At 41.2% G+C, this 25,910-nt stretch overlaps 1 protein-coding gene across 7 annotated transcripts in view; it reads left to right on the forward strand.

The window, feature by feature from the left end:
- The window catches only part of APP (amyloid beta precursor protein), a 312,159-nt gene that overhangs the window by 204,253 nt on the left and 81,996 nt on the right, over positions 1–25,910 (forward strand). For all 7 annotated transcript variants that reach the window (XM_061424251.1, XM_061424401.1, XM_061424605.1 and 4 more), the window contains 2 exons: positions 8,714–8,788; positions 10,175–10,333. In XM_061424251.1, coding sequence (XP_061280235.1) covers positions 8,714–8,788; positions 10,175–10,333 — 234 coding nt within the window. The remainder of the gene's footprint in view (positions 1–8,713; positions 8,789–10,174; positions 10,334–25,910) is intronic.

The raw sequence follows: 25,910 nt of genomic DNA on the forward strand, positions 1-25,910 counted from the left end.
CCCATCAGCTGGCCAAAGTTTTGGAGCTTCAGCTTCAGTATCAGTCCTTCCAATGAATATTCAGGAGTGATTTCCTTTAGGATGGACTGGTTGGATCTCCATAAGTCCAAGGGACTCTCAAGAGTCTTCTCTAACACCACAGTTCAAAAGCATGAATTCTTCGGTGCTCAGCTTTCTTTGTAGTACAACTCTCACATCCATACATGACTATTGGAAAAACCATAGCTTTGACTTTGTCGGCAAAGTAATGTCTTTGCTTTTTAATATGCTGTCTAGGTTGGTCATAGATTTCTTCCAAGGAGCAAGCGTCTTTTAATTTCATGGCTGCGGTCACCATCTGCAGTGATTTTGATGGTGGTTTAGTCACTAAGTCGTGTCTGACTTTTGCAACCCCATGGAATGTAACCTACCAGGCTCCTCTGTCCTTGGGATTCTCCAGGGAAGAATACTGGAGTGGGTTGCCATTTCCTTCTCCAGGGGATCTTCCTGATCAAGGAATCGAACCCAGGTTTCCTGCATTGCAGGCAGATTTTCACTGACTGAGCTATGAAGGAAGCCCCAAAAATGTGATTTAGAAGCCCCAAAAATAAAGCCTCTCACTGTTTCCAGTATTTCCCCATCTATTTGCCATGAAGTGATGGGGCTGGATGTCATAATCTTAGTTTTTTTTAAATGTTGAGTTTTTAACCAATGTTTTCGCTCTCTTCTTTCATTTTCATCAAGGGGCTCTTTAGTTCCTCTTTGCTTTCTCTCATAAGATTGGTGTCATCTGCGTATCTGAGGTTATTGATATTTCTCCCAACAATCTTGATTCCAGCTTGTGCTTCATCCAGCCTGGCATTTTGCATGATGTACCCTGCATATAAGTTAAATAACCAGGGTGATAATATATAGCTTTGATGTACTCCTCTCCCAGTTTGGAAGAGTCTGTTGTTCCATGTCCAGTTCTAACTGTTGCTTCTTGACTTGCATACAGATTTCTCAGGAGGCAGATAAGGTGGTCTGGTATTCCCATCTCTTGAAGAATTTTGCACAGTTTGTTGTGATCCACACAGTCAAAGGCTTTGGCATAGTCAATAAAGCAGAAATAAATGTTTTTCTGGAACTCCCTTGCTTTTTTCGATGATCCAGCGTATGTTGGCAATTTGATCTCTGGTTCCTCTGCCTTTTCTAAACCCAGCTTGAACATCTGGACGTTCACGGTTCTTCATGTACTGTTGAAACCTGGCTTGGAGAATTTTGAGCATTATTTTGCTAGCATATAAGATGAGTACAATTGTGTAGTAGTTTGAACATTCTTTGGCATTGCCTTTGTTTGGGATTGGAATGAAAACTGACCTTTTCCAGTCCTGTGGCCACTGCTGAGTTTTCCAAATTTGCTGGCATATTGAGTGCAGCAGTTTAATAGCATCATATTTCAGGATTTGAAATAGCTCAATTCCATCACCTCCATTAGCTTTGTTAGTGATGCGTCCTAAGGCCCACCGGATTTCACATTTCAGGATGTCTGGCATGTATGCTCAGTCGCATCTAACTCTTTTTCAACCCAATGGACTGTAGCCTGCCAGGCTCCTCTGTCCATGGGATTTCACAGGCAAGAATACTGGAAAATTGCCATTAAAAAAAAAAAAAAAGTTGTTTTTTAAAAATCGCGTTGTTTCTAAAACAAAACAAATTAAAAATTCATATCCAAAACAGCTAATTCATATGTGGTGGTAGTCTAGTTGCTAAGTCATGTCTGCCTCTTGTGACCCCATAGGCTATAGCCTGCCAGGCTGCTCTGCCCATGGGATTCTCCAGGCAAGAATACTGGAGTGGGTTGCCATTTCCTCCTGTAGAATTTGTATGTGGTAATACCAACCACAAATTAAGGTATGCCTGCTACCAGGTGCTGGATATTGCATTGAAAGTGAAAGTGTTGGTTGCAATGCATGGACTGCAGCCCTCCAGGTTTCTCTGTCCTTGGAATTCTCCAGGGGATCTTCTCAACCCAGAGACTGAACCCAGGTCTTCTGCATTGCTTTCAGATTCTTAACCTTCTGAGCAATTAGAGGTAGATAATACTGAGGATTTTAGCCCTTTCTAGATTCTTCAGTCATTAAACAAATATGTGTCCATCACTTACTTCCAATCACCTTTCCAACTTGTAGTCTATATGAAGAAATAATAGGAAAAGTTATATTTAAGAAACATACATGAGTGAATGAAGAAAGATCTCAGGTTAAAGTCAACCACACTTTTTTGGTGTTAATATTCTGTAAATATCAGAAGATGTAACTGATTTTTGTCATGTTAAGCACATATACATCAAAGTTCTCTTGATAAACACTGAACAAGATTCATGAACCTGGCATAAATTTTGTAAGATCATAATCTCTCTTTAGTAGAGGACATTGATCATAGGTTTGTAGTTTTCTGGTGATTTGACATCTGAGGCCTTCCTAATCCCAGGGAGATTGTCCCTCCCAGGGCTGGCCACTTCCTAGGGTTAGCAGATGACTGGCCTGCAAGGGCTCCTTTCATAATCACAGCCACCAATCCAAAGGCCGTACCCCTCAGCTACCCTCTTTACAGTCTCTTACACTTCAGTCCACTATCACCTGCCCTTCCCACCCCAAGGCTAAGTATCAGACAATGCGGGACAGCCCCCGTACCCCAGCGCCCATCCAGAGTATTCACACTAGCCAGTTTTATACCCGTTAAGCCTGCTTACCCTGCCTTGCACATTTCTTCCCACAAAAGCCACAGTGAAGGTTCCTCCCACAGTTTTCCTTCACTCCCTTTGCCTGCTGACCTCCCTGGTGCTTTTCTGTGTCACCCTCAACCCCCCTGACCCTCTGCCACATGGCATGACATGTCACCTCCTCTTGGGAACTGTGACTTAAAGTTTTTTCAGTGGCAGTGGTCTTCTCCTCTGTTGGCTTCACCTACCTAAATAAAAATAAAACCTGTATTTAACCATAGAACTTCTAATGTATCTGGAAAGACACTTTTTTTTTTTTAATGAGTCATCAGAGTATTTGGAACGACTTAGGAATAATAACATTGGAGAAGGAAATGGCAACCCACTCCCGTGTTCTTGCCTGGAGAATCCCAGGGATGGGGGAGCCTGGTGGGCTGCCGTCTATGGTGTCGCACAGAGTTGGACATGACTGAAGTGACTTAGCAGCAGCAGCAGGAATAATAACATTAAAGGAAAAACCCCATAATTACAGTACTTGGGCTCTAGAGTATAAGGTGCAGGTATAGTTGTTGCCTATGATGAAAACTTAAAAGCAAATTGAACTAGAAAGGTAGCTAGGGATTTCCATGGTGCTTTAATGGTTAAGACTCTGAACTTCCACTGTGGAGGGTGTGGGTTTGATCCTGGTCAAGGAACTAAGATCCCACATGCTGTGCAGCTCAGCCAAAAAATAAGTAAAAGTAAAAAAAAATAAAGTAGAAAGCTAGCTAGAGTGGAATAGTGAGGTTTCACCTGAAGCCAGTTCTTCTGAATAATAGGATTTTCTTTAGGAAAGATACAAACAATATAGAATCACAATTAAGAACGATGAGTATCACCCGCCACACTTGTTGCCACAGAAAAGACATCTTTGAAACTTCAGTCCGGTCTCATTGCTTGTTTGTGAAGCTTTTAGGACCTTCTTATTGCCCTCAGGATCCACTTATGAGAGAATGGGGCCCCCAAAAAGAATGATAAAAAAATAAACACTGAATGCACGGCTTGGCATTTCCAGTGCCTGCCCAGGCACCCCAACCCCCTGCACCCCAACTCCAGCCTTCCGTACTTCCTCTCCTACCTCAACTGCCAACATCCTCATATAGGCAGCCTTAAACCACTCTGCTCAACACACGTTCAGCTCATCATGGACTTCTCTTTGGTCTCAGCGTTGAACTCTGGAAAGGAACCAACTCTTCTTCACGTGAACGCTTCTCAGTCATTGCTCACAGTCACATAGTCCTCAGAGTGGGACAAAGTCATTCCTCTTTGTATTTAATTAAATATTTTGCTTGCCAGTTTTATTCCTCCAGGTGGATTATAATTGTTCAGTCCCTATACATGTGTATAAGGTGCCTTCCTAACCTTACACTTCTATCTTGAACCCACCTAATCACTATTTTTTTAAAGAAAAGACAGATTCTGAATTCTTCTCAGTATTTATTGGTCATTTTGATTCTATGAATTAAACGGATGTCAAATATTCTTTTCAGATACTATAGATCTCTCCAGAAGAGTAACTTCATTTCAGTTTAGCACACCTGTTTAAGCCATGACTTCGTTCATATATGTTTTGATGGACTTTCTTTGTCTTCTAGTCATTACCCATATCTGAGATAATTTAAAGAATGTTATCCTGGAGCAGAGAATGTTGTCTGTTACATCCCAGTGATCATGGAAGTATGAGATGCTTGAGATCAACATTTATCATCATAATTTAATGTACTGAATTCTGGGCACTGTTTGACTTTGAACTTGCCTGCCTCCTAAATCTCTCTGTATTAGTTGTCATTTTCTCTGCATGAAGCAGCCAAGTCTTTGAAGACCTATAAATCCAAATGATACTGATACTTCTGTGCATGCAGTGGAAAATTGCTTTATAAGACTATAGGGGGCCACTGTGAAGTCTAGATCTGGAGAATTGTTAATTTAAAAATATCATGTTTTAAAATGATTTTTATTATAGTTTTTGTTATTTGTTTTCTTACAAATACAGAGAATTTGAAGGGTTTGGGTATTTGGAGTGTTTTTGTTGTTGGGGCGCATGATAACTCTGAACTTACAGACTTTTGTTGTTTTCTGTTGTGAACGGAAAAGGGAATGGCAGGCAACTCCGGTATTTTTGCCTGGAGAATCCCATGGACAGAGGAGCCTGGTGGGCTGCAGACCATGGGGTCACAGAGAGTCGGACATGACTGAGTGACTAACACACACATGTGTTATGAATAGTATCTAGCAAATACAAGAATCCAATCATTTATTACGTATTATTTAATGGTTTTAATATATCCTTCAAATGAAGTTCTTCAAAATGGAAGTTGACCTTTCTCGACATTTGTTATTTTTAAGATAAGCATCAGTATCTTAGGAACAGCCTTTTCTCCTGTCACCAGATATAAATGAACTTAGCTCACCTGTTGGATTTGCCGTTATATCACGGCCGATTGGGCTACAGGGGACAGTAACATGGTCTTTAGAGCCACAGAGATCTCAGTTTACATCTGTCCTTCTCCATTTTTTTCCTGCCTGACTTTGAGCAGGTAACTTAACCTGGTTTGTAAAAATGGGGATGTCCATGCCTAATCTCACAGGCTGGTGTGAGGAATCAATCAAACAAAAGAGGTTTTGTAGAGCTCTCAATCCTGGAGCTGGTATTTAGCAGGTCAAGAGTGATCTGATGCATTATCAGTGAACCTCAGTGGAAACCATTTGTTCAAAAGGAGCTACTGCGCCCACTGTGTGTCTATCTTTCAGTAAGTAGGCCTAGTGTGATGGTGCAGGCACGCTATTTTATTCACAAAGGTGTAGATATTCTTCAGTTGCTCTGAGAATGAAAAATTTATTTCATTTTTATAGGAATGCTTATCTTCAATTTATTAGCCAAGTTCAGTTCAGTTCAGTCGTGTCCAACTCTTTGCGACCCCATGAATCCCAGCATGCCAGGCCTCCCTGTCCATCACCATCTCCCGGAGTTCACTCAAACTGATGTCCATCAAGTCGGTGATGCCATCCAGCCATCTCACCTCTGTTGTCCCCTTCTCCTCCTGCCCCCAATCCCTCCCAGCATCAGAGTCTTTTCCAATGAGTCAACTCTTCACATGATGTGGCCAAAGTATTGGAGTTTCAGCTTTAGCATTAGTCCTTCCAGTAAACACCCAGGACTGACTTCCTTTAGAATGGACTGGTTGGATCTCTTTGCAGTCCAAGCGACTCTCAAGAGTCTTCTCCAACACCACAGTTCAAAAGCATCAATTCTTCTGCACTCAGCTTTCTTCACAGTCCAACTCTCACATCCATACATGACCACTGGAAAAACCATAGCCTTGACTAGACGGACCTTTGTTGGCAAAGTAATGTCTCTGCTTTTGAATATGCTATCTAGGTTGGTCATAACTTTCCTTCCAAGGAGTAAGCGTCTTTTAATTTCCTGGCTGCAGTCACCATCTGCAGTGATTTTGGAGCCCCAAAAAATAAAGTCTGACACTGTTTCCACTGTTTCCCCATCTATTTCCTATGAAGTGATGGGACCAGATGCCATGATCTTCATTTTCTGATTTTGAGCTTCAAGCCAGCTTTCTCACTCTCCTCTTTCACTTTCATCGAGGCTTTTTTTAGCTAAGTAAGTCTCCTTAATTATTCCATGGATTCCCCTGCTCAAAGCTGAAAGTTCTGAATATTGAAAGGGAGATGGTAAATTTCAGATGTAATACAGGAAATCAGTTCTTCACATTCCAATAAAACATTTGATTTCTCTCTCAAACTAATTTTGAGATTCCTTACGTGAGGAATTCATAGTAGAATACAGCCGCCGTGAACATTCTCGAGGCAGGAAATTGAAGTATTTTTATTGCAAGGCTTATCTCATCTATAAAGTAGAAGTAGCCTTCGGTTGCCTCATCTCACAAGTGCCCTTCATTAACTTCTTGGAGCCACCGAAGTATCTGAGGGAATGTGTTTAATTCCTTCAGTATTCTATTCTTGTTCATAGCAGCCTGGTGTCTCTCAATTTTTCTCTGAACATGCTAGATTATTTTTTATATGCTCTTCGCTTGTAATAGGGGCTTCCCTGGTGGCTCAGATGGTCAAGAATGTGCCTGCAATGCAGGAGACCTGGCTTCTGTCCCTGTGTTAGGAAAAGACCCTGAAGAAGGGAACAGCTACCCACTCCCATGTTCTGGCCTGGAGAATTCCATGGACTGTATAGTCCATGGAGTTGCCAAGAGTCAGACACAACTGAGCAACTTTCACTTGCACTTGTGATAGAAAATTCATTCCATCCTTTTTCCTCATAATTTCATGAAAGCAACATGAAGCCTGTCCTGTATTTTCTACAATGAATCAAAGCTAATAACAATAAATAATTTAAAACTGTCTTGATGATGTGATATTCTCATAGAACTTCTCTATCCATAGTTATTTATGGAAAGCTTTTTTGTTGTTGTTGTTATCTTGAAGGATGTCAGGAAAAAAGACAATTCCTTAGGAATAAGTGCTTGTAAATAACAGGCTCTTATAGTACAGAAATCACTGTCTCTGCTCTGTGTATCCACCAAGTCTACAAGTACACAGCTGTCAACAGACCATTATTTTGCTTACTGGATCTTTCTTTTCTTTATCTTACCTTTCTCAGGTATGAGCTACACTTTAAAAACCCTACTTGATAGTGAGTGGTACTCTTGAAAAGGAAAAGGAAGCTGTAGGTGGTAAGAATCAAGTATCATTTTCTTTCAACAGCATCCACAGCTGCAGACTTTTCCTCTGCATTCAGATCAGTGGGTGAACTTCTCTTAGAGAAATCCCAAGTGAACATTATGGATGAGAGGAGGAAGTCTTATTTTCCTGAAAAACAGATTAGCCTGGTTACTAAATTAGTGTTACCAAGAATGCTTTCTGCTACATTCAGAACATTATAATGTGTACTGTCCTGGAACGTGTGGAGGAATCTAGAGCATTGTCTGCTGTTTCTGAGCTGACTTGGCAAGCAGAAGGTTCTAATCATCCTCAGTTCTTCGGTGGGAGGCATCTTAGGATTTGTGACAACAGAAGTCTTCTTTCCTGCCTCCATTATGTACTTCTTTTTGGCACTGTGTTCACTGCTTATATACACATGCATAAAATGTTATGTATGGTTTTGTTCTCCTTTGTCCTGTTTGAAAAATAGAATTGAGATTTTATAACTTACCTTCACCAAAGACTAAAACCAGTATACTGAATATAATGTTGGAAAACCTTGTTCAGAAAATCTACGCGTTTTATGAATCGGCATTTGTGCACATCAAATAAAATGACTTGCGGCTATTTCTCAGGAAAAGAAAAAAACCAGCTTTGTTTCAAAGAGCTATGTGCTTAGTTGCTCAGTCATGCCTGACTCTTTGCGACCCCATGGACTGTCACACGCCAGTGTCCTCTGTCCATGGGGATTCTCCAGGCAAGAATACTAGAGTGGGTAACCATGCCCTCCTCCAGGGGATCTTCCCAACCCAGGGATCAAACCCAGGTCTCCCGCATTGCAGGCCGATTCTTTACTGTCTGAGTCGCCAGGGAAGCCGTCAAAGGGCCGTGTCCTTGCAATAAATGTGTGCATGTATGTTTACTATACTGCTGTGACAAATTATTTACATCTTAGTGGGAGGTTAGATATTATTGATCTGGGGATAGAATGTGATCTTTTTTTTTTGCATATTTAAAATGTCAAGTGTATGGAACTTTCCTGGAAGTCCGGTGGTTAAGACTTCACCTTCTGATGCAGAAGATATGGGTTTGATCCCTGGTGAGCGAGCTAAGATCCCACGTGCCTCCTGGCCAAAACATAAAACAGAAGCAACATTGTAACAAATTCAATAAAGACTTTTAAAATGTTTCACATTTTAAAAAAAATCTGTAAGAACAAATTTTTAATAAAATGCCAAATGTAGAAAAAAACAGTGATGTAGCTCATGAAATGTGTATTTGAAAGAAAAATTGATGGTTTTCAATGATTTATTCCTTCCGTAGGTCATGAGAGAGTGGGAAGAGGCAGAACGTCAAGCAAAGAACTTGCCTAAAGCTGATAAGAAGGCAGTGATCCAGGTAAACCCATCTCATATCCACCATGGAGCAGCACATGCCCACAACCCGTGTTGATGGAGTGCCTGCACCTTTTCCAGCGTCTGCTAAAACCTCATGTGCATGATTGCTCATTATTTCTCTCAAATTCAACTGTTGCTAATCAATATCTAGTAAATCAGTTGCTTAAACCCTGCCTAATATTTGCTCCCAAACAGCTTGTTATAATTCATTTCTGTAAAAGTCATATTATTACCTAAAGCCCAATTTTTATTAATAATATAGCTTTTAGGTTGCCATAGTCTCCTGCTACTTCTTCCCCATGGCCAATTTACATGATAAATTGAATTTTTGACAGGAACTCCTCTTAGAATTACCTTCAGTAAACCATGAGATTATCATGGTCATTTTCTTAAAGTTTTGAGTAAGAGAGGAGTTTTCTTAACAGGCATGTAATTCAGAGTTTCGAGAATACATATATTTATCCTGCATTATGGTTAGTCAAATCGATTTTTAGGGACCATATAAAATAATGAATTTACATTGAGAAATTAGATCTGGGGATGGAAAGCAGGGAAGTGAGGAGAACCCATAAAACGTGCTGAATTACTCAAAATGTTGAAATGACTGAACTCTTTGAATAGAATGAAGTATGATATCACTTTTAAAAGATTGGAACTTAGTACAGTAGCAGAATCATCTGAAGGGCTTGTTAAAACTCAGTGTTTGTGGATGCTGCTGCCATTTCGTCACTAAGTTGTGTCTGACTCTTGGGACCCCGTGGACTGTAGCCCGCCAGGCTCTTCTGTCCATGAGATAGCCCAGTCAAGAATCCTGAGTGGGTTACCATTTCCTTCTCCAGGGATCTTCCCAACTCAGGGACTGAACCCACATCTCCTGCACTGGCAGGCGGATTCCTTTTACTACTGAGCCTGTTGAGTGCATAGTTGCTCAGTCGTGTCCAACTCTTTGAGGTATCAAGGTATCAAGCCTGCCAGGCTCCTCTGTCCATGGAATTCTCCCAGCCAGAAGACTGAAGTGGGTAGCCATTCCCTTCTCCAGGCCTTCTTCCCAATCCAGGGATCGAACCCAGGTCTCCATCTTTGCAGGCAGATTCTTTACCGTCTGAACCATCAGGGAAGGTTGGTTTACCAGAAAGGATGTTAGCTTTACCAGGAGCCATCAGGGAAGCTCACCACGGAGCCTATTCCTTAGCTATAACTAGATGTAACATTTGCAGTGCTAATTAACTTGGTGATGTTAATTAAATAATTTAAATAAATAATTTAAAATTTAAAATAATGTAAAATACTGTGTATAATTCAAGGGTAAAAAGAAAAACCTTGAATCTGCTGCTCCATCCCATTTGTCCAGTTCCCGATTGTCACATGCCTGTGTTTGTGATGGCAGCATTTCCAGGAGAAGGTGGAGTCTCTGGAGCAGGAAGCGGCCAACGAGAGGCAGCAGCTGGTGGAGACGCACATGGCCAGGGTGGAAGCCATGCTCAACGATCGCCGCCGGCTGGCCCTGGAGAACTACATCACCGCCCTGCAGGCTGTGCCCCCTCGGGTAGGCATCCCTTCACCTCTCTGGACACAGCAGACAGTAGGCGTGGGGACATGGGGACAGAAGGCCATTAGAAAGACATCAGGAGAAATGCCAAAAGCACCCTTATTCACAGGTTCAGCCTCAGCCTGTTTTATCTTGAAGGTTAAAGTGTCCCAGGGCCATCTCTGCACAATAGACACAACTTTCCGCAGAGGAGTCACACGGGCTTCCCAGGGACTCACAGTGTAAGACCTGATTTGAGTTGTTCAGTTGTGTCCGATCCTTCTCGACCCTGTGGACTATAATCTGCCAGCCTCCTCTGCCCATGGGATTCTTCAGGCAAGAATACTAGAGTGGGTAGCCGTGGTCTCCTCCAAGAGATCTTCCCAACCCAAGGATCAAACCTGCATCGCTTACGTCTCCTGCACTGGCAGGAGGGTCCTTTACCACCTGGGAAGCCTTGGATGATGACCATTCATAGAACTGCTGAAGTCAGGGAACCACAGTAGCTGGAAGGAATTTAGATGTAACCTGGTCACGTGATGTAACTGGGATCAACAAAATCCGAGATTTGGCTAGGTCGTGAGGAGTTTTCATGGAATAAGAGGAACTCACATTTCCTGCTGGTAGCAGCAGCCATATTCTCCAGGGGTAAGAGCCTTATTTGGTCATGATGTCCACAGCGGAGGAGTTTATTTGTGTTCAGGGATAAATGCCCAGAAAGGCTTACCAAGCCGTGCATGCCTAGATCTCCTCAAGGAGGCTTCAAGGAGAGCTTACATGGGATGTAAGGAACATTCTGAGCTTGAGTCTGTGTGCATTATGTCCATTTGTTCTGTCCATTACCGAGTTAGGGATTTTGAAATTCCCAACTGTGATTGTGGATTGATCCCTTTCTGATGTGATGCCCTCAGGTTTTGCTCTCTGTACTTTGAGGCTCTGGGCTTTTCATTTGTTTGTTTGTTTGGCTGCACCAGGTCTTCGTTGTGGCACGAGGCATCTTGGATCTTCCTTGAGGCTTGCAAAATCTTTAGTTGCGGCATACAAACTCTTAGTGGCAGTATGTGGGATCTAGCTCCCTAACCAGGGGTCAAACCCAGCCCCCTACATTGGGAGTGTGGAGTCTTAGCCACTGCACCACCATGGAAGTCCCCAGAGGCTCTGCTTTTAGGGGCATAAATATTCAGTGTTGTTACATTCTCTCTACCACCCTCCACCACAATCATTGTGAAATGGCCTCCTTTATCCATAGTCACATTGTTTGCTCTGAAATTACTGTGTCTGATACTAAGCTACTCTAGCTTTCTTTTGATTAATGTATCATCTTGTATCATTTTTCCATCCTTGAGCTTTTGTTTAGCCTATTTGTTTATATTTGAAGGGCATTTCTTGTGGGCAGCACCTACTTGGGACTTCCCCTTTAACTAAGAAGACCATTTAAATGAAATTACTGTTATGACTATGCCTAAATCTATCATCATGCTGTTTGGTTTTAGTCCCAAGTTGTTCCTTATTCCTTTTTCTTTTTCGGCTACCTTTTGGATTAATTTAATATATTTAATGATTCTGTGTTGTATCCTTTGGTGGCTTTTAACTCTTTATTATTTTAGTCTTTGCTCAGGAATGTCTGAAAATATCTTTAGTTTACCTTTGTCTTAAAAGATATTTTTACTAGAATAGAATTCTGGGTTGAAGTTTTTCTTCAGCTGCCTTAATGATGATGCTCCATTGTCTTCTTAGTTGCATTGTTTGCAACAAAAATACTGATATCATCTTTTCTTTACTTCTCTTTAAATAATACGTCTTTTTTTTTAATCTGGCTGCTTTTAGCATATTTTCCTTTATCACTAGCTTAGAGCAATTTGATTATGTTGTAACCTGGTATATTTCAATTTGCCTTTAATCCCATTTGGCTGTTTTTCATATCATATATTATAGTTTTCACATGTAGAATGTGAATCTGGATTTTTGTTTGTTTCATGTCTTCCATATCTTTATTTAATTTTTGAACCTTTGGAATTTTTTTATCAGTTGTCAGATATTGTGACGTTCACCTTGAGAGTGTTGGGTATTTTTGGATACCTGTAACTATTCCTAATCTTCTGTTGTCCCCTTCTTCTCCTGCTTTAAATCTTTCCCAGCATCAGGATCTTTTCAAATGAGTTGTCTTGTCGTATCAGGTGGCCAAAGTATTAGAACTTCAGCATCAGTCCTTCCAGTGAATACTCAGGGTTGATTTCCTTTAGGATTGACTGGTTTGATGAGAGATTGTTAGATAGTGTCACCAACTCAATGGACATGAGTTTGAGCAAACTCCAGGAGACAGTGCATGCTTCAGTCCATGGGACTGCAAAGAGCTGGACTCAACTTAGTGACTGAACAGCAAAAAAAAAAGACTGTTTCTGAGCTTTGTTCTAGAAGGCAGTTAAATTACTTGCAAACAGAGCGGTTATCAATGAAAGTTGAGTTTTTCCATCTGGATGATGGGAATAAGTACTATTTCTGACCCTGTGTGAACACCAGACACTTACCTCAAATCCTTTTGGATGATTTTTTTCCTGTGGCCTCAGTTTCCTTCACGTGTGTGAAACTAATACCCATCACTAGTCAGCTGCATCCTCATAGGGCATCCTCTCCAGATTCTCCCTCCAAACAACTCCTTCCTCTCCAGTATTCTGTCCTTTGATTGTCAGGCACCTCCATGTCTCCGGACTCCAAGTCCAAGTCTTCAGCTCTCTGGAATCTACTAGACTCTAACTGGGTTCCCAAACCTGGAACCGTAGCCTAGAAACTCAAGGCAGTAAACATAGGCAATCGTAGAGCTCACAGTGTTAGTTTCTAATTTCTTGGTGGTCTCTGTCCTTCACCTAATATCTGACATCTTACAGAAATATAGTTCTAGATATTTTGTCCATTTATTGGTTGCTAGCAGGAGCAGAGTAAACATGGTTCCCTCTACAAAATCTTGGCTGAAAGTAGAAGTCTGTATCTACATTATGTAACCAAACCAAAAAGTCACCCACTTGCATTTATTCTCCTCATTTTTATTTTTCTTTCTATACTAAGATTTAGTGCAGAAAACTCAGAGGAACCATGAAAGAGCTCCTGATACTCTTCCAGATCATGAAATAGTATTGACCTTGTTCTACCAATGACATCACTGAGACTGAGTGGCTGGTCCAGGGTGACACCATTGGTAATGGACAGGGTGGATCTGTGAATCACAGTTGACCCCTGAAGTGCCTTCCTACCAGACCAGGCTTCCTCTCAGAACAATAAGCTTTTGATGAAGAATATTCACATTGGCATTTTCATTTTCTATTCAGAAAAAAAAAAAAAAAAAACTATGTCCAAGCACTGCTCAGTAAAATTGTTTAGTATGTTTGGAGAATGAGTTCCTTAATTACACTCCCTTTTTTTTTTAATAGGACTTGATTTTGAGATCTGGGTCATCAACATCATTTGCCAGAGATAGGCAGGGTGGGGGGCGTTGAGAGCAGAACCTTCATAGCTGACATTTAGTGAAGGACTGCAGCTAAAGGTCCAATTTCTGAAGTAAGATCTTTCCTAAATGGTCATTGACAGAGCTGAAAATAAAATGAGGACTGAATGGAGTCTTTAACAAACACACATTTCAGATCTTTCAGTTCAGCCCCATCAGCCATCACAGGAAAGACTGTAACAAGAGGAATGTTTGCCAAAGCTGCTTGTGTTATCAAAGGGGATAAATTCAGATTGCTCATAATTAAGCTTGCCCTGAGTCTGTTGATCACATCATGTAGGGTTAGACATGTTTATTTGAAATGAAAATTGAAAATTGGATGAAGAAGAATTGTTTTACGGTCAGAAAAATCAGATTGTCATTGATTGAACCAAGTATTCACACTGAAGTCTTACCTACAAATACATAAAATTCTCCCATGTAATAAAACTGGGATTGTACAGAACAAAGATCAAGAATAGCTATTATTGTTGCTGTTCAGTTGCTGAGTCCAACTCTTTGCAATGCCATTACTGACCATTTCTGTTAAGTTATTGACATTGTCTGATTGTTTTATTTGAATTTTAACCTATAGCTTGACACACACTTAGCTCTGCAGTTTAGAAAATGGGAGAAAATTCTAAATCCCTTCTTAAGAGGTTTATATATTACTGTTGAAAGACATAAATCAAGAGCTTGCCAATAACTGTCTGAGGAAGGTCATGTCTAGTATTGGAGTCATAAATAAAATGTTTCTGAAATCTCCCTCATATTTAATTCAGTGGCTGGAAAGTAAGAAATATTTAATAATTGTTAGTTGAATATAAGAAAATGCATTAGCCAGGTTTTTACTATAGATTCTATAGTTGATATCACCTTCTGAATAATTATCCCCTTAACCCTGACCATAAAGTGATGGTCAAATAGATGGGGAAACAGTGGAAACAGTGGCTGACTTTATTTTGGGGAGCTCTAAAATGCAGGTGGTGATTGCAGCCATGAAATTAAAACAGGCTTACTCCTTGAAAGGAAAGTTATGCCCAACCTAGACAGTATATTGAAAAGCAGAGACATTACTTTGCCAACAAAGGTCCGTCTAGTCAGGGCTATGGTTTTTCCAGTGGTCATGTATGGATGTGAGAGTTAGACTATAAAGAAAGCTGAGTGCCGAAGAATTGGTGCTTTTGAACTGTGGTGTTGCAGAAGACTCGTGAGAGTCCCCTGGACTACAAGGAGATCCAGCCAGTCCTTCCTAAAGGATATCAGTCCTGGGTGTTCATTGGAGGGACTAATGCTGAAGCTAAAACTCCAGTCCTTTGGCCACCTGATGTGAAGAGCTGACTCACTCACTGGAAAAGACCCTGATGCTGGGAAAGATTGAGGGCAGGAGAAGAAGGGGGCGACAGAGGATGAAATGGTTGGATGGCATCACCGACTCAGTGGACAGGGGTTTGAGTAGACTCTGGCAGTTGGTGATGGACAAGGAGGCCTGGCATGCTGCAGTTCATGGGGTTGCAAAGAGTCGGACACAACTGAACAACTGAACTGAACTAAACTAACCCTGACCACATTGTACCAAATGGTCTCAGACTTTGTAAGTGGGGAGTGTGAAATAGCATGCATTGTTTATACATAGTCCCTTTGAAGCTTAAGTTTAATCCATATTTCTATTTTTTTTTAAACCCAAGCTTGAGAGTATGACGTGATGATGTATTTGTGCAACTAGAATTCCTTACTCTACCATGAATTTCATTTGTGAGTCCCAGAATCTGTGTGTTGCTTTATGTTCCAGATTTCCTTTTTTGATTAATTACATGCCTACTGACTAATATTCAGTGCCCAACCTACAAGTGCACTTTTTGAATCAGAGGAGGCCATAGCAACACACTCCAGTATTTTTGCCTGGAGAATCCCATGGCCAGAGGAGCACCCCAGGCTACAGTCCATACATAGGGTCGCAAAGAGTCGGACACGACTGAAGTGACTTAGCATGTATATATACTTAAAATATTACAGTTGTTAAAACGGTCCATTCTTGTCCTTTCATCCTCCTCCCCCTTCCACTCCCATCCCCTGGAATATAAAAATTAGACCACAGTTGTGTCCTTTTGTATGCTCAGTCACTCAGTCGTGTCCAACTCTTTGTAACCCCATGAACTATAGCCCACCAGGCTCCTCTGTCCATGGGATTCTCCAGGCAAGAATACTGGAGTAGTTGCCACTTCCTATTCCAGGGGATCTTCTTGACCCAGGGATGGAACCCGTGTGTCTTATATCTCCTGCATTGACAGGAAGATTCTTTACCACTAGTGCCAGCTGGGAAGCCCCACTAGGATAAACTCTTAATCTGTAGAAGGCTAGTGACTCCTCTTCTAATGACAAGCTCTTCAAAATTTTCACTTCTCTATATGTTTCCTTGGAAGAAAAAAAGAGGTATGCTTTTTTCCCCAGAAAAGTTAAATTCCTCTCCAAAGTTGCATCAGTTAAGTTCAGTCACTCAGTCATGTCCATTCTTTGCAACCACATGGACTGCCACACACCAGGCCTCCCTGTCCATCATCAACTCCCGGACCTTGCTCAAACTCATGTCCATCAAGTCACAATGCCATCCAACCGTCTCATCCTCTGTCGTCCCCTTCTCCTCCTGCCTTCCATCTTTCCCAGCATCAGGTTCTTTTCCAGTGAGTCAGCTCCTCACATCAGGTGGCCAAAGGACTGGAGTTTTAGCTTCAGCATCAGTCCTTCCAATGAATATTCAAGAATGATTTTCTAAAGAATGGATGGACTGGTTTGATCTCCTTGCAGTCCAAGGAACTCTCAAGAGTCTTCTCTAACACCACAGTTCAAAAGCATCAATTCTTTGGCGCTCAGCTTTCTTTATAGTGCAACTCTCACATCCAAACGTGACAACTGGAAAAACCATAGCTTTGACTAGACAGACCTTTGTTGGCAAAGCAATTTTGTTTCTGCTTTTTAATATGCTCTCTAGGTCCAAAGAGCAAGCATCTTAATTTCATGGTGGCAGTCACCATCTGCAGTGATTTTGGAGCCCAAGAAGATAAAATCTGTCACTGTTTCCATTGTTTCCCCATCAATTTGCCTTGAAGTGATGGGACTGGATGCCTTGATCTTCTTTTTTTGAATGTTGAAATTTAAGCCAGCTTTTTCATTCTCCTCTTTCACTTTTATGAAGAGGCTCTTTAGTTCCTCTTTGCTTTCTCTCATAAGGTTAGTGTCATCTGCGTATCTGAGGTTATTGATATTTCTCCCGGCAGTCTTGATTCCAGCTTGTGCTTCATCCAGCCCAACATTTCACATGATATATTCTGCCTTTCCTTCTCCAGGGGATCTTCCCAACCCAGATATCAAACCCAGGTCTTCCACATTGCAGGCAGATTCTTTACCAGCTGAGCCACAAGGGAAGCCCAGGAATACTGGAGTGGGTAGCCTGTCCCTTCTCTAGCGGATCTTCCCCACCCAGGAATCGAACCAATGTCTCTTGGATTGCAGGTGGATTCTTTACCAACTGAGCTATCAGGGAAGCCCCAATGTACTCTGCATATAAGTTAAATAAGCAGGGTGACAATATACAGCCTTGAATACTCCTTTCCCAATTTGGAACCAGTCCATTTTTCTATGTCCAGTTCTAACTGTTGCTTCTTGACCCGCATACAGATTTCTCAGGAGGCAGGTCAGGTGGTCTGGTATTCCCATCTCTTTAAGAATTCTTTACAGTTTGTTATGATCCACACAGTCAAAGGCTTCGGCATAGTCAATAAAGTTGCATCACACGTGGTTAACCTTCCATCACCCTTGGAGGCCTTTAAGCTACTGAACATATGTACTACTTTAAACTAAATCATCACCAAATGTAGGACTTTGGCTTCTTACTTTAACAGAGCTCAAATTTAAGCAACTCCTGGCTTCATGAACTATTGACTTATATACTGTGTGAGCCTTCCCTCCTGTAATTGGCAGGGTCTACTTCATAGATGGAGAAAAGATTATTATATTGCCTGACTGTTCAAAATCCTCTGTAATCTGAAGAGAAACTAGACTTATGTGGGATCCTGTACAGATAAACCAAAGCCTGCATGCATGCTAAGATGCTTCGGTTATGTCTGACTCCTTGCAACCCCATGGACTTTAGCTCGCCAGGGTCCTCTGTCCGTGGCATTCTCCAGGCAAGAATACTAAAGTGGAATGCCATGCCCTCCTCCAGGGAATCTTCCCAACCCAGGGATTGAAGCCACATCTCTTGCATCTCCTTCACTGGCAGGTTTTTTACCACTAGGCCACCTGGGAAGCCCAAAAGGCTGCATGGTAATTTCTGTTTAAAATAAACTTGCTGTCGTAGGCTTAGATCTGGAAAAATTTAGGAGCGCCTAATTATTGTGGACTGAAATGTGGTTTTGAAGATGAGAGACAAAAAACTGAAGCTTTCTTTGTAATTCTAAAATTTTGGGTGTCTTTACAGATAGTCAGTCTAAATCTTCTGTTAGAAAACATCCATTCATATGTATCTGTCTGTCTATCTGTATGTCTGTGTGCCAGAAGTGGTTTTTTTCCCCGTGTCTCATGAAATATCTTATCTGTACTAAATGTGAATACTAAATACTACATTGCAGCCATTTTATCCATACTAAACTTAATTTCATGCTTGTATCTGATGCTTCATACTCAGACTCTTGACATTTAATTGAGAGAAAAAAAAATTGGCAGTTTCTTTAGCACCTGTTCGCTTTCCTTCCTCATTTCTTTTCCTTTTATTTTTTTCTTTTGACTGAAGTGTAGTTGACTTACATTATATTAATTTCAGGTACAAGACATAATAATGTGTTTTTTATTCTTTATAGATTGTATATCATACAGTTATTCTAATATTACTGACTGTGTTCCACATGTTGTGCATTACATCTCTGAGACTGTTCCTTTTACAACTGGAAGTTTCTACCTAGTAATCTCCTTCACCAAGTTCACCCATTCTTTCTCTCCTCCTGCTGGGGACCATTCATTTTCTCTCTGTATCTGTGAGTCTGTTTCTGTTTTGCTGTATTTGCTGATTTCTTTTGTTTTGTTGGATTCCTCATATAAGTGAAAACCACAGCATTTGTCTTTGGTTTATTTCACTAAGTGTAAAATGCCCTCTCTCCCGCCCAGGCCCATCCTTGTTGTCACAAATGATAAAATTTCATTATTTTTTGTGGCTGATATTACTGTGTGTGTGTGTATACCACATGTTCTTTCTCTAGTCTCTGGCACTTAGGTTTCTTCTATATCTTGGCTATTGTACATAAGGCTTCTGCGAACAATGTAGTCTATGTATCTTTCCAAAGTAGCGTCCTCATTTCCTTTGTATAGGGCTTCCCTTGTGACTCAGTTGGTGACGAAGTTGCCTGTAATGCAGGAGATGCAGATTCAGCCCCTGGGTCAGGAAGACCCCCTGGAGGAGGGCATGGCAATCCACTTCAGTATTCTTGCCTGGAGAATTCCATGGACAGAGGAGCCTGGTGGGCTACAGTCCATGGGATCACAAAGAGCCAGACACACCTGAGTGACTAACACTTTCACTATTATTTCTTTTGTATAAATATCGAAGGGTCAATCACTGGATCATATGGTAAATCCATTTTTAATTTTTTGAGAAATCTGCACACTGTTTTTCATAATGGCTCTACCAATTCACACTCCCAGTAACAGCATACTAGATCAGTTCAGCCAAATGTTAAATTTTGTTGAGATTCCTGAAATGTCTTCATACAATTCTTTACTGAATTCTTTGTGAGATTTACCATTAAGAAGCATGGTTTTTTCCCTACATTGAGATTTTGCTCAATGCTATTATGCAGACTTTAACATTAGGGTAATATGTGTTTGATAAGAAAGTAGCAATTGTTGGAGAAAATAAAGGCCAGCAATTTTTTTTTAAAAAGGACAGTAATTGGTTGGTGTGTCATGGCAGGCAAACTAGTGACAGCATGAGGAAGTGCCAGCTAAGTCAGTCAATATAATGGATAAAGTGAAAAGTCATTTGCTGAGATCTTAATACATGAAGGCATTGAGGGAAATGAGTTTGACATTCCACCTTCAAGTTTTGAGTATAATCGGAATTTTGTAAAGCTGATCAGAATGTACTTAAAAGACTGCCAGCTTGAAAATCATCTTTGGGAAATGTAACTACCCTGTACTTTATATATTCTCCATTCATTTCTTTTTAGTTGAGATTTGTAAAAATTGGTAAGCACAAGGGAACTTGTTAACTTGAGAGCGTTTAAGGACACACTTCATATCAAATGGTTGGTAGAAAGACAAATGGGAGAGTTTGCATTTATTAGACAAAGTCCTATAAACTATGCTGTGTGGTTTGCATGCTATTCTGGAAAAGCCTCTCAGTATTACCTCTTTACCTTGCTTTGAATCTTTACCAAGCTGAATAAAGAGATCTGACTAAAGACCAGTGGGAAGTGTGTGATGAGAGACAATAGTGTTTTCTGTTCTTAATTGAATTTGAATTAAGTATATAGAAAGATAAGAAGTGTTTAAGCAAGGCATGAGCTTGAAAGCTGTCGTGTGCCTCTGAGTCCATGTTTATCACCCAGATTCCCTCCATGGCACAGCCCTACTTAGTCATGGCTTCTAAGTCAAAACAGCTTTTTATCCAATGCTGTCAAACAGACAGTACTGGGATATGTCCTATTTTGCTCTAGCAAAAGTTGCATGTGCTGTGCCATGCTAAGTCTCTTCAGTTGTATCCAACTCTTTGTCACCCCATGGACTGTAGCCCACCAGGCTCCTCCGTCCTTGGGCTTCTCCAGGCAAGAATACTGGAGTGGGTTACCATGCCCTCTTCCAGAGGATCTTCCCAACCCAGGGATTACACCCATGTCTCTTATGTCTCCTACATTGGCTGGCAGGTTCTTTACCGTACCTATTTTTGTTCATTCTTAAAAACCCATTCAGTTCAGTTCAGTAGCTCAGTCGTGTCTGACTCTTTATGACCCCATGGACTGCAGCATGCCAGGCCTCCCTGTCCTTCACCAACTTGCGGAGTTTACTCAAACTCATGTCCATTGAGTCAGTGATGCCATCCAGCCATCTCATCCTCTGTTGTCCCCTTCTCCTCCTGCCTTCAGTCATTCTCAGCATCAGGGTCTTTTCAAAAGAGTCAGCTCTTCGCATCAGGTAGCCAAAGTATTGGAGTTTCAGCTTCAACATCAGTCCTTCCAATGAATATTCAGGACTGATTTCCTTTAGGATGGACTGGTTAGATCTCCTTGCAGTCCAAGGGACTCTCAAGAGTCTTCTCCAACACCACAGTTCAAAAGCATTAATTCTTTGGGCTCAGCTTTCTTTGTAGTCCAACTCTCACATCCATACATGACCACTGGAAAAAAACATAGCTGTGACTAGACGGACCTTTGTTGGCAAAGTAATGTCTCTGCTTTTTAATGTGCTGTCTAGGTTAGTCATAACTTTCCTTCCTAGGAATGTCTTTTAATTTCGTGGTTGTAGTCACCATCTGCAGTGATTTTGGAGCCCCAAAAAATAAAGTCAGCCACTGTTTCCACTGTTTCCCCATGTATTGGCCATGAAGTGATGGGGCCAGATGTCATGATCTTCGTTTTCTGAATGTTGAGCTTTAAGCCAACTTTTTCACTCTCCTCTTTCACTTTCATCAAGAGGCTCTTTAGTTCTTCTTCACTTTCTGCCATAAGGGTGGTGTCATCTGCGTATCTGAGGTTAGTGATATTTCTCCTGGCAGTCTTGATTCCAGCTTGTGCTTCATCCAGCCCAGCGTTTCTCATGATGTTTTATTTTAAAACCCATAATGAAGACATAAATATTTCAGTTTTTTAAAGAAATTCATTGTACATTATTTAATAATCCAGCAGCTACTTAATGTCTGGTCTTACAGTTATCTGCTCTACAGAACAGATAGCAATAAGAGATCCTCTCCCTAGAAACTCGCATGTGTGCACACAAAATTACACATGGGTTTCAGGAAGTTCACTCGTTTTAGGAAGCTCCTCCATGGATCAGTTTAAAGGTCCTAGGTTATATTTGGATTTCTGTAAGTGTAGGGGAGCAAAATTTACCACCCCGGAATGTGTCTCTTTGGCACGAGGATTAACTTAGGCTGATTATTTTTGAGACCCAAAAGACTCAGGAAGAATCTTTGAGCTTCCTTGTACCTCAGTGCCTAAAAGAACATAGACAGAGGACCTGTTTGAGGGAGGGAGTTGTCACCATAGATAACTGGAGTATGAACTAGGTGCGTAGACACAGAGGAAAATCTGTTAAAATTCTTCTGTGTCCCATTGCTTCTGCATGGCCCAGCAAACACTTGTCTACCAAGCATTTGATTTCTTTCCCCCTCCTCCGTGTTAATTGCCTTCCTCCCCTTTGAAGTCCCAAACCTCCAACATCCTCTTGTCTGTAGCTGAGAGTAGTATTTAAGGTGGGGCTTTCTGTCATTTTGGTGTATTACTCAGTTTTCCTGGGTCTCTCCCATGTATACATGTTTTTCAACTTCTGTTTGATTTTCCTCCTCTTAATCTGTCTCATGTCAATTTAATTCTTAGATCAGCTAGAATAACCTGGAAGCCTAGAAGAAAATTTCTTCCTCCCCAACATAAGCTTTATCTTGAGTTTCCTTATACTATTTCTAGCAAGTCAGAGCCCTGTGGTTAGATCAAGGGTGGTTAGGTAGTATGAGAAGAGGGTGAAATTGAAATAAATATACATGTGCCTATCTTTGAACATGGTGTAGCCAGTTAGAGGATTTGTGAAGTAAAAATGCCAAAATCTAAGTATGAATATACAAGATTGAAGCATACTGCTGCAACTCGCTCTTAAGAAGTCAAGAGTGTGTCACAGTTGGCGTTTGTCAGATGATCAGACCACTTGACAAATCTTCCCAAGGGTCTGGTATTTTAAAACATCTTTTGTTTACGATTTCTTCAACTCTGTGGGCTTTGCTGTCTGGGTTGCATTAATAATCCTGTTCATCGTTAAGTGCTTCAATATGTCTCACTGAGTAACTAAATAAGAATTGAAGACATGCAAGTCCAAACAATTTCTGGCCCCTCTTTGCTCGCCGGTCAGCAGATCCAAGCTCTGTATCCAGTGGATCTAAGCTGATCCAAAAACCAGGTCCTAAATTTCAGTTCTATATGTTGTCTTCACTAATGTATAGCTTGGGTCTGTGTAACTAAAGGAAGAACTATTTACTCTCAGTACTCCGACACCAAATATATGGGAAGTTGTCCCTCACATGAAAGAATTCTGATATCACAACCCCTAGTTCATGTAGATCCCCATGGGTTAAGGGTTCAAAGCCAGTCACAAATCCCAGATTTTCACCTTGTATTTCTGATGGACTAGCTGTAAGTCGGTGGGGGGGGACCCTCCTCAAATTTGATAATTCCCTGGAACAACTCACAGTAAGAACTTTATTTACTCCTAGCAGTTTATTAAAAAGGATAGGACTCAGGAATAGCCATATGGAAGAGACTATAGAGCAAGGTATGTGGGGAAGGGGTATGGAGTCTGCACGCCCTCTCCAGGCATGGTACCCTCCTCACACCCTAGTGTGTTCTCCAACCTGGAAGCTCTCTGCATTCCGTTCTTAAGGGATTTTTGGTGGCGAAGGTTCCAATAGATAACCATGAATGATTAAATCATTGACCACTGGTGGTTAAACTCAATCTGCAGCCCCTCTCCCCTCCCTGGAGGTCAGATAATCTGGCCAAAAGCTACAACCCCTGTAATCACAGGGTTGGTTCCTCCAGCATCCAGTTCCCATCCTCCAAGAGTCACCTCGTTAGCACATGAAGCACCCTCCAAGAGTCTAATAAGCTCTCCTGTCTGGAATCAAAGACTAAGACCAAATATTAAAACAAAAGATGCTCTGGTCACCAGATTTTACAAGGGCGTTAGGAGCTCTGTCAGGAACTGGGGGCAGAGACCAAACATGTATTTCTTCTTATGTCATAGTAACTAAAATAAAATAAGTTATTTCTGAGAACTAGCAAACTATCCCAGAAAAAAAATTATGAAACCTACCAGATTTGACAAATAGTCCAAACGCCCCTCATTTGTGAATGACAGGATTAAAACCACCCTTATTTTCTATATTTTAGAGTAGAGTATAAACACCTGTCTTTAATTTCCAAGTTTGCCATCTTACAGCTTGGAACAAGTGGCTTAATTAGGAAGACCTTCTCTTCCGTTTGCAGATTGGGGTTAATTATTCTACTCTTTTTGCGATTAACATTGTTCTAGCTTTTTGTTAGCTATAATTAGAAGAACAAAGGGATTAATCTAAAGTTGAGATGAGACCGTGAAGTACAAAGATACTTGGATCCCCAAGAAGAGAAAGCTTGTTAGGATAGAATATATAGAGGCTTTGGTACCTTGTCCCTACTCGGAAGTCATCCGCCTTCTTGTGGAGGAGGGAAAGGATGTGGGATGGCCTTGCCTGAGTCCTGCTGTGCTCTGTTACGACATGGGAAGCCAAACAGTAATCTGGATATACTGGGAGGGAGTGTACCTAGTGCCTCCATATTACCAAAGCTGGAGGAAACACGGAATGGAGCCTGTCATGAGAATTTATCCCATTGCTCCTGTTGCTTGTACAAGACTTCTATGTTCAACCTGACATAGAATTGTCGTTCACCTTTTTATACCATGTTAAACTGCAAAAAGCATTTATGTGCTCTTCTGAAGCAAGGAATAGGCATGGATTTTGCAGCAGACTTAAAAATTTAATTCAGCTGAAAGCACAGCAGGTAAAGAATCTGCCAGGTTCAATTCCTGATTCAGGAATGTCCCCCTGGAAGAGGGCATGCCAACCCTCCCCAGTATTCTTGTCTGGAGAATCCCATGGACAGAGAAGCCTGGCCAGCTATCGTCTGTAGGGTAGAAAAGAGTCAGGCACGACTGAGCACGGGGCAAAGACAGACAGCCCTAGCTTTAAAGATGAACACAGCTGTGATCCAAAGGTTCTAGTGGAAGCTCCCCAAGTGTGTTTTTGTTCTTCTGGTTTTTCTTGCAACAGTGAGAATGCCTGTGAAATGCTGAGGGAGGTCTACCAAGGCAGAATAAAATCAACCAAGACCATCTCAAGCCGAAAGAGGTTTAACTCTCTTAAAGGTGTTTTTCAAATCTGCCCACAGAGATTTTATACATTTTACATTTATGTGCCCAAGATAGCCCAAAGTCCAAGATGTAGAACTATGAAAATAATGGCCCTGAACCTCCTTGTGAAAACAGGAGAGAACTGCTTTTTCTTGATAGGTGATTAACTTCCCCAGTCACAGTCTGGGTGCAAAACCACTAGGGTGCAATTTAATGCTCCAGGAAAGGATTTTCTGAATAAGTCCCTTGTGACCTGGAAAGGTTAGGGTGCTTCCCCATAAAGTGACTCATTTACTTCCTTCTTTTTGGCAGGATTATGCTTGGGGCTTTTAAAGGCTCTTGACAGATCATTCCCTCCCATCAGGAGATGGTTTCAGGCACAAGTATCTGCTATGATAAAATGCCAGATTTCTACTTCAGACATAGTGCTATGAAGAGGCACGGTGGGGCTGAATGGTCATGTTTTAATGTACCTCCCATATGAATTGTGGAATCGAAAGCTACCCACTCAGATGTGATTGGCATTGAGTTGAGTGTGTATGATTGATTCAAAATCCATGGATACCAAATTTATAAAATTGCATAAAAGAACCAAGTTTAAAAGTCAATACATGTGAGAAGTGGATATATTAATTTTTTTAATTACCTATTATAGGAAGGGGCTTCCCTGGTGGCTTAGTGGTAAAGAATCCACCTGCCAAGGCAGAATGTGCAAGTTCCTTCCCTGTATCAGGGAGATCCCCTGGAGAAAGAAATGGCAAACCACTCCCATATTCTTGCCTGGGGAATCCCTTGGACAGAGGAGCCTGGCAGGCTGCAGTCCATGGGGTCACAAAAAAGTCAGACACGACTAAGCAATTAAATAACAACAATTATAGGGGGAAAGCTGTGAAATTTCTTACAAAATTCCATACATCAGCCTGACATCAAAACCCACACCACAAGAAAACAACCAGTACCATCTTTTGAAATCAAGGA

The sequence above is a fragment of the Bos javanicus genome, chromosome 1 (genome assembly GCF_032452875.1).
Source record: "Bos javanicus breed banteng chromosome 1, ARS-OSU_banteng_1.0, whole genome shotgun sequence".
NCBI classification, from domain to species: domain Eukaryota; kingdom Metazoa; phylum Chordata; class Mammalia; order Artiodactyla; family Bovidae; genus Bos; species Bos javanicus.